The sequence below is a fragment of the Molossus molossus genome, unplaced genomic scaffold, assembly GCF_014108415.1.
Source record: "Molossus molossus isolate mMolMol1 unplaced genomic scaffold, mMolMol1.p scaffold_m16_p_20, whole genome shotgun sequence".
In the NCBI taxonomy this organism is placed as follows: domain Eukaryota; kingdom Metazoa; phylum Chordata; class Mammalia; order Chiroptera; family Molossidae; genus Molossus; species Molossus molossus.
This window is the reverse complement of record NW_023425356.1, coordinates 42,836,872-42,851,103: the sequence shown is the minus strand read 5'-3', so window position 1 is coordinate 42,851,103 and position 14,232 is coordinate 42,836,872. Positions and strand designations below refer to the sequence as shown.

General features: G+C 44.6%; 1 protein-coding gene across 2 annotated transcripts in view; it reads left to right on the top strand.

The window, feature by feature from the left end:
• NPL (N-acetylneuraminate pyruvate lyase) overlaps positions 1–13,921 on the top strand; it is a 34,401-nt gene extending 20,480 nt beyond the window's left edge. Inside the window, exons 7-12 of one of the 2 annotated variants that reach the window (XM_036272849.1) lie at positions 1,308–1,400; positions 2,390–2,538; positions 2,666–2,712; positions 5,606–5,690; positions 9,043–9,082; positions 13,122–13,921. In XM_036272849.1, the coding sequence (XP_036128742.1) occupies positions 1,308–1,400; positions 2,390–2,538; positions 2,666–2,712; positions 5,606–5,690; positions 9,043–9,082; positions 13,122–13,306 (599 nt within the window). In that variant the 3' untranslated portion in view covers positions 13,307–13,921. The remainder of the gene's footprint in view (positions 1–1,307; positions 1,401–2,389; positions 2,539–2,665; positions 2,713–5,605; positions 5,691–9,042; positions 9,083–13,121) is intronic. The other variant, XM_036272850.1, reaches the window with a different exon arrangement.
• The last annotated feature ends 311 nt before the right edge of the window (positions 13,922–14,232 follow it).

Below are 14,232 nucleotides of genomic sequence, written 5' to 3'. Positions count from 1 at the left end.
TTTAAATACTGCTATTTGGGGAATTTATTTTTTGAAATATGTTTTGTTTTTGTTTTTTTAGAAAGAGAGGAAGGAAGAGAGAGATAGAAACATCAATGAGCAACACATCAATCGACTGCCTCCTGCATGCCCCCCACTGGGGATGCAGCCCACAACCTGGGCACGTACCCTGATCAGGAATCAAACCCAGACCTCTTGGTCCATGGGGTGTCACTCAACCCACTGAGCCACACTGGCTGGGCTATTTGGGGAATTTAAAATGAACATTTGAAAAGGTAGGGTTTTTTTTTTTCACATGGCTTTAAAATTTTTTACATGAATACTTTCCCCAAAAGACAGACAAGGGAAAAAGAACAAATGATACGTAATACTTCTGTCAGAAATTTTCATCACAAGCAGAACACATCATCACAGTATTCGGGTGGAGAATGTAAGATCCTTTCTCCCACTCTCCAATGGCATCAAAAGCAATCCTGCTGGATTTATTTATCTGCAGCAATGTTGCAGCTGAAGCTCACATTGGCTGATGTAGAAAGTCCCAGTTCCTCAGTAAACGAGAGTGAGCGCTCTTCTGATATACCTGGATTTCTCCCCAAAAGGAGAAGCACCCATGCTGGCTAAAGTGGGAGTCCGGTAACTTCCCTCTTTGAGCAAATGCTGCTTATCCTTTTGTTGTAGAATTTCCTCAATTACAACTTTCTTATTCTGACCCGAATGCAAAGTCTTTGTTGTTCACTGACCACGCTTAGCCCCTCTGGGGCGAGAGGACAAGGGTCCTACCTGATGGGCTCCTCATAATTGTAAGAGCATCTCGTGAGCTTTTCTTTTTTTTTTTTCTTTTTTTTTAGAGAGAGAGAGAAACATTGATGTGAAAGGGACACATCGAGTGGTCACCACCCACACAACCCAACCAGGGCCGGGGACAAACTGCAACCGAGGCACGTGCCCTTAGCGGGAACTGAACCCGGGTCTCTCCAGACCACAGGCCAATGCTCCAACCGCTGAGCCAAACCGGCCCAGGCTCGTGAGCTTTTCTTAATAGGTGGGAAGGTTCACACAGTGTTGTAATAGTACTTCAGAATGACGGGAAAGCGACCGACTTATTTTGGCCTTTCTACAGAAGGGAAAGAAAACTCCGAATGAAGTGAGTTGCAAAGACAGGGCAGTACGCAATCTCAGGGATGTTAAGAGGGCCAAGAACGTTCGGCTTCCGAAAGGGATGGCTGCATTTCCCGAGAGGGTTCATCCCCCAGCGAAAGCCAGTGTTTACAGCGTCCACATCCTGTCTTGTCCTGCTGTTCTTTCAGATGACCTCACTGATTTCCTGAAGGAGGTGGCTGCGGCTGCCCCGGCCGTGCCTTTTTATTACTATCACATTCCCGCCTTGACAGGGGTAAAGAGTAAGTACTGCTTCTGTCCATGTTTCTTTCCCTCCCCCTCTCACATCTCACCCTGTTGCACTGAGAAACCCCACCCCTTCCCACCCACCCCAGGGCCTAAAAGCATACCACTCTTGACTACATCGTTCCAATTGCACTTATCAAAAATTAAGTCAGCCCTTGTCAATCACTGACACCCCCTTATAATGGAAGTCAAGTGTGAATGAGGAGTTGCGCCCTAGGCACTTCCAGCAGACACCTGTGTCTGTCACACTCAGCAAGACACAGCGTGGAAGCCCCGCTAGGACAGGACTGTGTCTGCCTTGTACCTACTGTATTCTCAGTGCCTGGCACGTAGGAAGGTACTCTGACCTTTTTCACTTTTCTTCTAGCTTTCCTTTGATTATTACTATACCTTTCTGGTAAGAAGTTGTTACAATGAAATGAAAATTTTTAGGAGATTATTTTTATTTATTTTTAATTTTTAAAAATGTTTTTATTGCTTTTTTTCAAGAGAGAAGAAGGGAGAGAGAGATAGAAACATGGATGTGAGAGAGAAACGTGCATCGGCTGCCTCCTGCACGCCCCCTACTGGGGATCGAACCCATAACCTGGGCATGTGCCTTGACCGGGAATCCATCCGGGACCCCATCAGGGACCCCATCTGGGACCTCTCAGTCCATGGGGTGTCGCTCAATCCACTGAGCCACACCAGCCGGGCTAGGAGATTATTTTTTAAATCCCATTCCTTTCTAACTTTCTTAAAAGGCAAAATAGAAGTTGTGCTCTATAAATCTCCATCAGTAGTCTTCAAGGAACGGAAGACCTGGGGCTATAATTTGACAAGTACCTAGGGCCTGCAAGGTGAGGGCAAGTGGGCGTGTCCAACCTGCGTCAATTAAGGCTGAGAGTAGCTCCTGGCAACTCAGGGCAGATGTGTGGGCAGTGGGATGTTACTTGCTGTTTTCTGGAGGTGTGCGGACTAACGAGGCATTCATTGTTTGGAGCAGTTCGTGCCGAGGAGTTGCTGGAGGGGATTCAGGAGAAGATCCCCACCTTCCAAGGGCTGAAATTTAGTGACACGGACCTCTTAGACTTTGGGCAGTGTGTTGATCAGAATCGCCAGCGACAGTTTGCTTTCCTTTTTGGGGTGGATGAGGTAAGGCTCCCCTTGGCATATCCCACAGGTTAGTTTCCCTCCAAAACCATTTACGACGCTGCTTATAGAGTAGCGTCTTCTCTCTCTTTTTTAGAAAAGTAAATACTCTTTGTCTGTTTCTGATTAGCAACTGCTGAGCGCTCTGGTGATGGGAGCAACCGGAGCAGTGGGCAGGTAAGCAGGGCTCATCCCCAGTGGTTACGCATGTGTAAACGTATAAATATAAAGTCCCCACTTAGAGACAGTCATCTCCTAAGTAGTTAATGCTTGTATGTACGCCTTTCTATACAAGTTGCCTTACTTCCCCACAATCTTTCTTTTTTTTTTTTCTAATCCTCACCCGAGGACATTTTTGTTCAGATAGAGTGGGAGGGAGAGAAAGAGAGAAACATCGACGTGAAAGAGACACATCGAGTGGTTGCCACCGGCACGACCCAACCAGGGCCGGGGACAAACTGCAACCGAGGTACATGCCCTTAGCGGGAACCAAACCTGGGTCTCTCTGGCCCACAGGCCGATGCTCTAACCGCTGAGCCAAACCTGCCAGGGCTCCCCACAATCTTTCATTGAGGGGGAATTAAGTTGGGCTTAGCAACTCAGTCAGTTATTAGAAGCAGTTAGAGGTCAGGCACAGGAGCTGAGAGCATGCACAAAATTTCTTAGTCAGAAATCATTTGCTAACAAATAACAGAAACCCATGGGAACTAGTTTATGCGAACTAAGGTGTTATTATAAAATTCTAGGACATTACATAAAACTCAAGAGGAGGAAGTGTAGCCAGGCCTAGAAGAAGATGAGAATCCAGAACTACAAAGCTCTCAACAGCCAAGGCAGCCTGTTCTCCATTTGTGGTCGTCAGGAGATGCTCCCCTCTGCATCTCTCTGCACATCCCTCTCCCCTTCCTTTCTCTCCAGATGGGCTTTCTCTGCTTTTGCACACACGTGGTCCATCTTGGCTTCCCAAACATGGCATCTCAGGATATCAGCAGATAGTCAGGTGTCCACCTAAGGTCCTATCAGCTGCAGGCAGCAAAGTAGAATCATGTTACCTGCTGCCTACTCAGCTTAGGAAAGGCAGGCGATCTGATTGGCATGTCCACTGCATGTTAACCTAATTCATTGGAAATGTGCCTGCAAGCAGATTGATTGAAATATTTGCACTAACTGAAAGTGACTTTCTTCCTTGCAGAAGTAATATCATAACATGTCTTGGTGAGCATGGCTTTGATGAAGAGTGATTGAGTTAGACAGTCCTAGTGGCTTGCTAACAGCCCCGATGGCCTGTATCCTCCATCATCACCGTAAGGCCGTTCTCTACCAAGGGAACCTGAATGCCCACATCGGCTGACCACAGAAGCTTTTTCTTCCCCTGGAAATTGCGACTGTTTGGACTCTTGTTTTTTTCGCCTCAATACTAGACATTTTAATTCTGTCAACATAATTTATAAGCAGAGTGCATTTGGTTAGACTTCATGTCTTCTTAATAGGAATCACGTTCCTCTCTGTCTGAGGACACACCTAAGACATTCATGTACATATTAGGACTTAGGAGTGTTTCACCCCTACAAGCGAATTTTTCTCAGCCATGATATTTTATTGTCTTCACTTTATTACCAGACGATAATAATGAACCTCATGTCCTTGGAATCTCTTGCTGTTGACTGCAGGGTTTACATACATGGGGGACATTCTATTCTTGGTACATCAAGATAAGCACATTTTCTGATACTGACCGACTATATAAAAATTGTTAACAGCCCTGGCCAGTTTGGCTCAGAGGATAGAGCGTCGGCCTGCGGACCAGAGAGTCCCGGGTTTGGTTCCCGCTAAGGGCACGTACCTCAGTTACAGTTTGTCCCCGGCCCTGGTTGGGTCGTGTGGGTGGCAGCCACTCGATGTGTCCCTTTCACGTCGATGTTTCTCTCTGTCTCTCTTCCTTTCTCTTCTTCCCACTCTATCTGAACAAAAAATGGAAAAATGTCCTCGGGTAAGGATAAAAGAAAATTGTTAACATATGTGGAAACATTCTAGTTAGACATTTTTATAACCTATCTTTCTGGTTTCTCTACGATCTTAGTGATTAGTCAAAGGATTTGTTTTTATTGCTAAAGTCAGAGCGTTTTCATTTGAAGTCCACAGATCATCTTATCAGATCAAATCACTTTTGCTGGGTTGTACAGAGGGCAGCACGAAGTGATGGAAACTGTGATAACTCTGCAGCCCTTCTTGAGCCATAGTTTCATCACAGTTGCCATAGAAACCAGGCTTGCCTTGCAGGGCTTAGAGAGAATGAGGCTTGATTTATGTCAGGCACCTAGAATATATGGCCTCTCGTTTTATTGTGTTATTGTCATTGCTTTCTAGAAACTGGTCTCTAGATAAGATATAAATTGTCGAGGAACTTAGGTAACCCAGTGGGATTTGCTTTTTGCTGTAGCTCCCTTAACCCGCTTCCTCAGCCCAGGCTTTGAGGACTCACATTTTACCCACAGTTCTCTTTTGGTTGTTGCTGTTAATCCTCACCCCAGGATGATTTTTCCATTGATTTTTAAAGAGAGTGGAAGTAAGGGAGGGAGGAAGGGAGAGAGAGAGAAACCTTGAAACATCCATGGGAGAGAGAAACATCAGTTGGTTGCCTCCCGCACATGCCCCAGGCCGGGCATCAAACCCGAGACCCTTTGGTGCGCTGGCCAGCACTCTATCCACTGAGCCACACAGGCCGGGCTGACCCACGGTTCTTACCCAGCGCTGTGCCCCTGTGTGTGCCCTGGAGCAGGGGTGGCCTCAGTGCTTCCTTACCAAACACACCTCTATCTTTCTTTTTTTTCTTCCTTTTTCTACTTTTCCCACTTTTCTTCATTCGCTTGAGTGTTCTCTGCCTCCTCTTGCATTGCTTAGTGCTGCTGGAGATCGTACTGGAGAGCCTGGCCCTCTAACAGGGGACAGCCCAAACCTACACTTTCTGCAAGTTCGGCATCTCTGGGCCTTGGAAGCAGCAGATGGGTTCGAAAATCCAGACCTTTCCCGCTGGGTTACTGGTGCTGCATATGTGCTGTTTTCTTTTCAGTACCTATAACTACCTGGGGAAAAAGACTAACCAGATGCTGGAGGCTTTTGAACGGAAGGACCTCTCTTCAGCCCTGAATTACCAGGTTAACTTTTTCTCCTCTTCCCCTAAATCACAGCCTCTGTTCTTTCCCGCTTGCGAATTCTTAGTCCCTCTCATCCCCCATACCTGGCCTCGTTTGAATTGCCTAGCCGCCTTTTTCTTGCCTTCCTTTCTGTTTGCTACTTATTTCTTGTTTAAAATCCGACCTGTCCCCCTGGTCTGTGCTCCCTACATGTCCGATTAGGACAGGCCCAGGCGGGATGACTCCTCTCTGTTCCTCCTAGAAAGGATCTTATTTTTTCTCTCTGTTCAAAGTATTTCTGTGACGGTAAAAGAATAGCCATAGGTTTCTGGGGAAATGACCGCCTGCCATCCCCTTGAGGACGTCCCATCTGAGTCCCCAGGAGCGGTGAAGCTTGTGACCTAAAATGGGGAGACTTCATTCAAAGTCAGAGCAGGCCAGTCCTCCTCACCATGGCAAACAGGAGCCTGGCTTTGGAACAGGGGAAGCAGAGCAGCAGGGCCCAGGGCAATGGCACCGCCATGAATGTGACAGGGAGGACAGCCTGGTGTCCTGGGAACACAGAGCCTCGCTGGTGGAACCGGCCTCAGCCGTGTGTGCACTTCAGGTACATGGAATGAGCTGGAAAGAACTAGAGTAGGCACAAGAGAACGACTTTGGAGGCCAAGAGGCTCAGGGATTTTTCAGGATAATGAAAGTGACTGAGAGGAGTATCCCAAGAAACTAAGTAGGAGGGACATTTGTAATACTGTCAACAATAAAAATGTATTTTTAAAAGAAAGAAAGAAACTAAGTGGGATGAAAGGCATAAGCAAGATCAGAGCTGGTGGCCTGTCCTGAACACTGAGCCAGCCTAAGTCCGCTTCCTACTTAAAGTCTAAATAGCTCATTTAAATATTTACCCCTGTTCAACCCCAGGCCGGTGAAGCTGGGAGCAGGAACTGGGTGAGGCCTTAGGAAACTACGCCCACTAATGTAAATGTTGTCAAGACTTTGATCTAAATTACAATACGAAGTCTGTGTGTGGACTCCACATCCCTTTGCATTCCTGGCTTCCTTTTTCCTTAGTTTCCCAGAAGAAACTACCTCTGCAAACTCCAGCCGGTCCTGAGCTAAAAGATCGGAGGGAGTAAGCGGCGGAACAGCTGTGATATGGACCCTTAGCGGCTCCCTTTCTTGGCCGCTCCAGTTTCTATCTTTTTTCCCCTTTAGCCCCACCCGAATAAATCATCCCAGTCAAAGGAATATTGGTAAAGAAGCCCGTTTACCGCATCCTCTCTTTCTCCTTGAAGGCAAGTGACTGACCAGAGTGCATAGTTTCAATACAGCGGGTCTCTGCCCTAAAGGAGTTTGCAGTCAAGGGGAGAGGCAGCCAAGTGACAAACTAGGGCCAACCTTAGTCGTTCTCATGGCCTTAAGTTCCGCCTGTTACAGTTACATCAGTGAAATGACACCTGTGCAAAGACATTCCTTCCAGTATTATTTATAATAGCCAAAGAGAGAAGCTGCCCAGATACCCATCTATGAGAAAATGGTTAAAGATATTATGGTTGAGTGACACAATCAATTAAAAGGATGAGGCGGTTTTATATGTACAGACCTGGAAAGATCTCCATGATATAGTAAGTGAAAAGAAAGCAGCTAAGTGTAGACTTGTGAATGCGATGTGCTATAGTTTGAGTATGAGGGGGGAAATATGGATACATGGTTGTAAGGCTCTGGATATTAAAATTTTATTCTACATTGACTTTTTTTTTATCCTCACCGGAGGACATTCGTCCATTTTTTGTTCAGGTAGAGTGGGAGGGAGAGAGAGGAAGAGAGAGAGAGAGAGAGAGAGAGAGAGAGAGAGAGAGAGAGAGAAAACATCGACGTGAAAGGGACACATTGAGTGGCTGCCACCCGCACAGGCCGGGGACAAACTACAACCAAGGTACGTGCCCTTAGCAGGAACTGAACCCGGGTCTCTCTGGACCACAGGCCGATGCTCTAACCACTGAGCCAAACCAGCCAGGGCTACATTGACTTTTTCATGACTAGTATACAATTAACACAACATAAAAGTAAAATGTTGTTGAAAACACATTTCTTAATGAGATAGATGGAAGTCTTTTTTTTTTATGAATTAGTTCATGAAATCATGGATGAATATTACTTACTGCTAAGATGAGTTCAAGTTCAGCATCAACAGTATTTTTAGTTTTTGTTTTTAGAGAAATAAGTGCTGAGAAATCCTGTTCATATAAATTACCAGATAAGAATGGAAGAAATTTGGTTATAACAGTGTCACTGCATTGCGTCACATGCCCAAAAGCAGAATGCCCGATCATTTAACGACTTTCACCTGACAACCTGAGTAGCAACATTGAAAGCAGTGTTAAAAACACAAAACTGAAAACCTCTGATTTTTTTAGGGGACTCATTATCCATTAGTTAGAGGAATCACTCAGTCACTTTCTATGTTGATGCCAATATACCAACGATTTTTTTAAAATTTTGTACCTGAAAATATTTTTTCATTTATCCTTAGGTAGAGTGGGAGGGAGAGAGGGAGAGAGGGAGAGAGGGAGAGAGGGAGAGAGGGAGAGGAAGAGGGAGGGAGAGAGAGAGAGAGAGAGAGAGAGAGAAACATCAATGTGATAGAGCCACATCAACTGTTTGTCTCCCGCATGACCTGACCAGGGCTGGGGACAAACCGCAACCAAGGTAGGTGCTTTTGACCAGAATCGAACCCGTGACTCACTGGTCTGCGGGCCGACGCTCTACCACTGAGCCAAACCAGCCAGGGTTTCCAATACCAACATTTTGATTTGCTCCTTTGTTTGATTCCCAGAGGTGTCTCAGGGCAGTGATGGGGGAGCTATGTCTTTATTTCTTCAAAAGTGAGAGAAAAGGGACTGTGAAAGGGGAAATATAAAAGGACAGTCCACGCCTGCGTTGTGTGTGAATTCTTATTCTGATCAGTTTTAGAAATTAGCACTTATGGAAGTTGAGGATCTAGAAACTGATCCCCATAAATCTTTGCCTTGGCCAGTTGCCCCTTAGATACCCCAGAGATTAGTGTATCCCAGTTTGGAAACTACTGCACTATCTGACAAGTTTACCCACGTGCACTTGATGGGCAAAGACTATCTTCCCTGTCTTACCTCTCTGTTACCCAATTCTATCACTGGGGCTTCTTCTCCGCGTGGGTCCTGGGTGGGTCTCAACCATCCTCACTGGGCTGGTTTTCTCACTCTGACAGACCTTCCGAAAACTAAGGTGTGTGGACTTTTGGGTTTGGGGTTTCTACAGTTTGATCTCTAAGTTCTTTTTCTTTCATTGTTATCACAGTTCAGTAATACTGACTCTAGATTTGTTTGTTCCTTTCCAGTTTTGTATCCAGAGATTTATCAACTTTGTGCTCAAACTAGGTAAGTTTCCTGCCTTGTCTGCGGCTGGAGATTGCCAAGGAAACGGGCTTTATCTAAGGATCGCAGCGAACGTCGTGAGGCGTTTTGATCACTCCCTCTGAAGGTTCAACAAGAACACCTTTTTTGGGGAGGGAGCAATGTTTTTTTTTGACTCATCTTTATTGTGCAATGTATTACAAATGTCCCCCCTTTTATTCCCCATTGCCCCCCCCAATCCCGCCCCCCTCCTGCCTTCCCCACACTATCGTCGGTGTCCACTGGTTATGCATATATGCATAGAAGTTCTTTGGCTTGTCTCATCCTGTCCTCCCTCCCCCTTTCCCTTCGAAGTTCATCAGTCTAACAACCACTTTGTACTTCTTAAGAACAAGAACACCTTTCAATGCTCTGCTGCAAGCAGAGCTATTTCTATGCTAACTTTCAGGGCCAGCCCGACAAAGTGGTGAAGCAGACCTCGTTGGAAGGCTTGGGGCCCCTTCCTCAGACCTCTGTCCTCCCTCCACACTGCGTTCACCGCCACCCCCTGTTCTGCACACACCATTTGCTCCCGCCTCCCTGCACTGTCAGCTCTCCCTCCCTCGTTGCCTCTGCTCATTAAAATTCTCCTGCCACAGTCGCCGACTTCAGCCTAAGTGCTTGGAGAAAGGCAGTCTGAATATAGATCTTACTAAATTGTGAATGACTGACAGCTCTCCCAGGAGTATTTGCAACTTAAAAAGAGTTTATAAACACAACTAGGTTTAAATGGATGGAGGATTGGATAATATGACAATGTAACATTTGAGGGAAATATCGTGCATCTGAGTAGAGAAACTTTTCCAGAGTCTCCTAAGCTTATCCTATGACACATGACAAATGCGACCATTCAGCCCACTTCAGCGAGAGACTGGCCCTTCCTGAGAACCTGGGTCAGGTCCAGGAGAAGTTTTAGGCTTATTCTTGGCAAAGCTCCTGCCTTCCTTTCAGAGCTTTTCGGACTTCTCCTAGCAACTGCTTCTGAACCCGGAGCACCTAGTGTGTGTTATGTCCCTCCGTCTCTCCGGGTTCTCGGCTTGCTCTCTTAATTCTTCAAAGACAGTGTTTCCCATTTGCTCTTCCACTCCCATGACTTGTCATATTTGTGTGCCACCCGTACTATTAATGACTTCTTGTTGTTCCCTCGCCCTAAGCAGTACTTTTTACAAAATTGTGGTTTTGATATGATAGCTTATGTTCCCAAAGTACATTGAAGTAGTTACTGAACTATTGAATTTTTAGAGAGAGAGAGAAATTTGTTTTTCCACTTACTTATGCACTCATTGGTTGCTTCTTGTATGTGCCCAGGCCAGAGGTCGAACCTGGAACCTTGGCATATCAGGACATTGCTCTAACCATTTGAGCTACCCAACCAGGGCTTGAACTACTGAATTTTTAAAAGAACTAAAAGTTTACCTGTATATATAAGATCGTATTGCATACCAGCAGCAATACTATAATAGTTTTTATAAAATATAGCTCTAAGATATTAACTGAAAGGATTAACTTGCCAGAATATTTGCATTTTTAAAGAGGACTCTTGAAGATAGTTTTTATGCTCTAAAAGAACATATCTTAAAGAGCCCATTTCAGACTTTCTTGGGAGTTAGAGTTTTCACGGCTTAGTCAAAGAGACAGTTAAGAAACTTGTAGTCCTATCATGAAGGTAGGACTCCCTCTTCCGACAATTCATACTAAGCCTGGGAGGGTCATTCTGCATTCATCAAACTATATGCTATATACTGAATCATTCTAGTATTTTCCTTCCCAATGCTAAATGGTTATTGTAACTAGGTTAACTTAGCAAAAGAAAGTTACTTATACCATGGATCCAAAAGCAATAGCCAGTTAAGAAACCAAATATCTTTTTCTCTGTTCTATATTATTTCCTGAGATCTACCTTCAAAATCACTGTCTTTAGCTATGTTTAGATTCACTGTTTATATGTTTCTCATTTCCAGTATTTCTCTTTGGCTGTTGTTTTGCTTTGTTTTTCCCCTTTATTGATTTTTAGAGAGAGGGGGAGGGAGAGGGAGAGACAGAAACATCAAGGAGAGAGAACATCGATTGGCCGCCTCCTGCATGCCCCCCACTGGAGATCAGGCCCACAACCTGGGCATGTGTCCTGACCAGGAATCGAACCAGTGACTTCTTGGTGCATGGGTTGACGCTCAACCACTGAGCCACACTGGCCAGTCTCTTTTGTTTTTTGTTTGTTTGTTTGTTTTTTCCCCCAAGTGTTCCTGTTCTTTATGTGTATGCCCCTGTCTTAGCCCATGGCTACTTCTTCCTTTTGCCTCTGTGAGGTTTGTCTCAGACTTTGGCATCAGTTCGCAGGATGTCAAATTTGCTAGTTGCGTGTTTGCTGGCGTCCATGCAGCTTCTTTTCCCTCAAATGCTCCGTCGTTTTTAACTCCGAATTCATCTTCAGAGACTGTTGTTTTCCGGGGAACCCACTGTGCTCTAGGTTGTGAGGTGGTTTTATTTTTCCTCTGCTGAGAAACATAGTTTCATCAGTTCTAACCAGTCTTTAGCTCATTTTCTTAGTCTGGTTTCTACACCGAGTGCAAAATGCAAATGTGGACCTGTCATTTATATATGGTACAGCTTGGGGTTTCTTTCATGTGATCTCTTTCCCATCCACAACCCTGGCAGAAGTCAAGCACTGTGCCTCTAGCCCTAAGGCACTGGGCCAGGTTTTTTCTCTTGCTTTTCATAGCAGGCTGGTTACCAATTTTACATGGGGAGTTAGAGTCTACCTTGCTATGCACAGACCCAAGGTTTCCTCTTGCATTCCTGCCCTAGCTTTATAACACCCGCCCCAGAACAGCAGCACTGAGTCATAAGCTACCTTTAATGTAGAGTGTTTCTCAGGGACTTCTTAGATACGCCTGAACTAAATTCTGTCCTAGCGATGAGGTCCTATATTATTAGATCAACAACACCATACCCCTGAATCAGATTATTCTCATGGACCATTTGGCTTCAGCTCCTCACTATTCTGACCACTTTATTCCCGATAACTTTGGTGCCTCTTTCTTGCTTTTGAGGTTAACTTTTGAGTCTGATTTTGTTTTGTTTTTACAGCTTGTCAATTTGTTCAAAACATGTTTTCCGGCATTTCTATGTATTTGAGTCAGGAAGAGGGATTCCCTATGTCTTTTCAGTCTGCCATATTGACTAGAAATGTACCCCTCTTCTGGTCCACCTTCTTTGGGATGTTTGTGGTGATGAAAGAGGCACCTCTCACAAACACCAGAGAGGTAGTATAGGACAGCCCCCTGAGTCAGGGAAGAGGACTAGCCCCAACCTTGATCATTGTCTTCTCATAAAAACAAATGTATACAAGAAAACTCCAGAAGACTGAGTTGTGATTAAACCAATTTATTAAAGCAATAAAGCAAGCAAATTTTATTCAAGAACCAAGCAAAGTAAATCTATACATTTGGCTTATGAAGTGTAGATGGGCGCTCAGCTAATCTGAAGAGCAAGTTGGATGGGGGTCTGAGGCTTTATATACCCTCCTATCTATCGGTTTCAGAATTCCTCTGCTGAATATTTTGGTACAGATTAATTCTCCAGGTCCCTTTTTACTTTGTTGTGGCCTTCCCAGAATCCATGAGAAGCACCTGGCAATTTTATCCTGCCAAGGCTTGAGACTGCTGGCTTTTCTGCTTAGGGAGTAAAAAATAAAGCTGCCCTTTTTTCCCTTTCCCCTTCCCCAAAATGGCTGATTTCTTTGTTTAGTGGTTGAGAAATACTCTTCCCTTCTCTCCCCCTTTCCTGCATTCTCTCATCAGGGAGGCTTTTATCCGTTTGCTCTCAAGTGTCCTCTGCTGGGGAAGAGAATGGCTTGCAGTGTGCAGGCCAGCTGCAAATTGCCCACACTCTTTGGCCTTGATTTAACTTTCCTGTCTCAGTTTCCCTATTCCTCCTGCCCTGGAATTTCCCTAGCTTAATATCACACTGTAACAGTGATATGGACAGTCCAGTAATGTTTCTTCATTTGTTTTTTTCTGTATAGGTTTTGGAGTGTCACAGACCAAAGCCATCATGACTCTGGTGTCTGGGATTCCAATGGGCCCACCCCGGCTCCCACTGCAGAGAGCCTCCAAGGAGTTTACTGATAATGTGGAGGCTAAACTGAAGAGTCTGGGTTTCCTTTCTATTGCTGATTTAAAGAATGTGAACTTAGAAGCCTGTAGCTAATGCCTTTCTATCAAGTGAGGGTGTATACACTGAGCTATAATCGACCTTGAATAGTGCATTCATTTCTCAAGGACTTCATAGATGAGCTTGAACTAAATTCTTTCCTAGCAAATGAAATTTCACATCAATCAACAAGTATTTAAGTACCTACTGCGATCTTTAGAAAGTTTTATTTTGTGAAGGGGCAACAGCTCCAAAAGGAGTCATGAGCCCTGACTCATTCAATATTGTACAAGTCTTTTGTGGGGAAATTTCTGCTTATAGATGAAATGGAATCAAGAGGAAAATTGTATTTAATTTCATCTGCCTTTGGGAGCTCCCATTATCTTGATTTCTGGTGCTTAATCCTATTTTAAAGTTTTCTCATGTTAAACCTCAATAATGTACTTTCATTTCAATAAATATTCATTTGGAATCTAAGAAAACTCTGAGCTATGGCATGTAGGCAGGTGTGCTAACTTGAGTGCCAAATTACAGCATGACTGAACTATACACAACCAAGAACACACCCGCTGGCTTGGCTGTTCAGTCTAACTCGAGAACACCTGCTTTCAGATCAATTGTGATGTCACAGGTTTTCCCCAAAACACTGGGTTAGGTGAAGACTTGTTTCAGTTCCTACAACTAAAAGACCCATTAGGGTGGCTTGCATATAACAAAGGAAAGGCCTTCCAAAAAGAATTCAAGTCTCCACTTGTTGCTATATGGGAACAAAATAAAGCTCAAAGTTTAAGAGAATCCTAGAGTTCTGCTCTGGGCACCACAGACTTCCCCTTAACCCCACTGAGAAGGAAGTGTCTCTCCCACAGCAACCTGAATTATTATTATTTTTTGTTTATTTTATTTTTTATTTTGCAACCTGAATTATTGGAAGTTAAGGCCACTGTCTCTTCTGCAGTGAGCCCAGGGACTGCTCTTATTTCCCA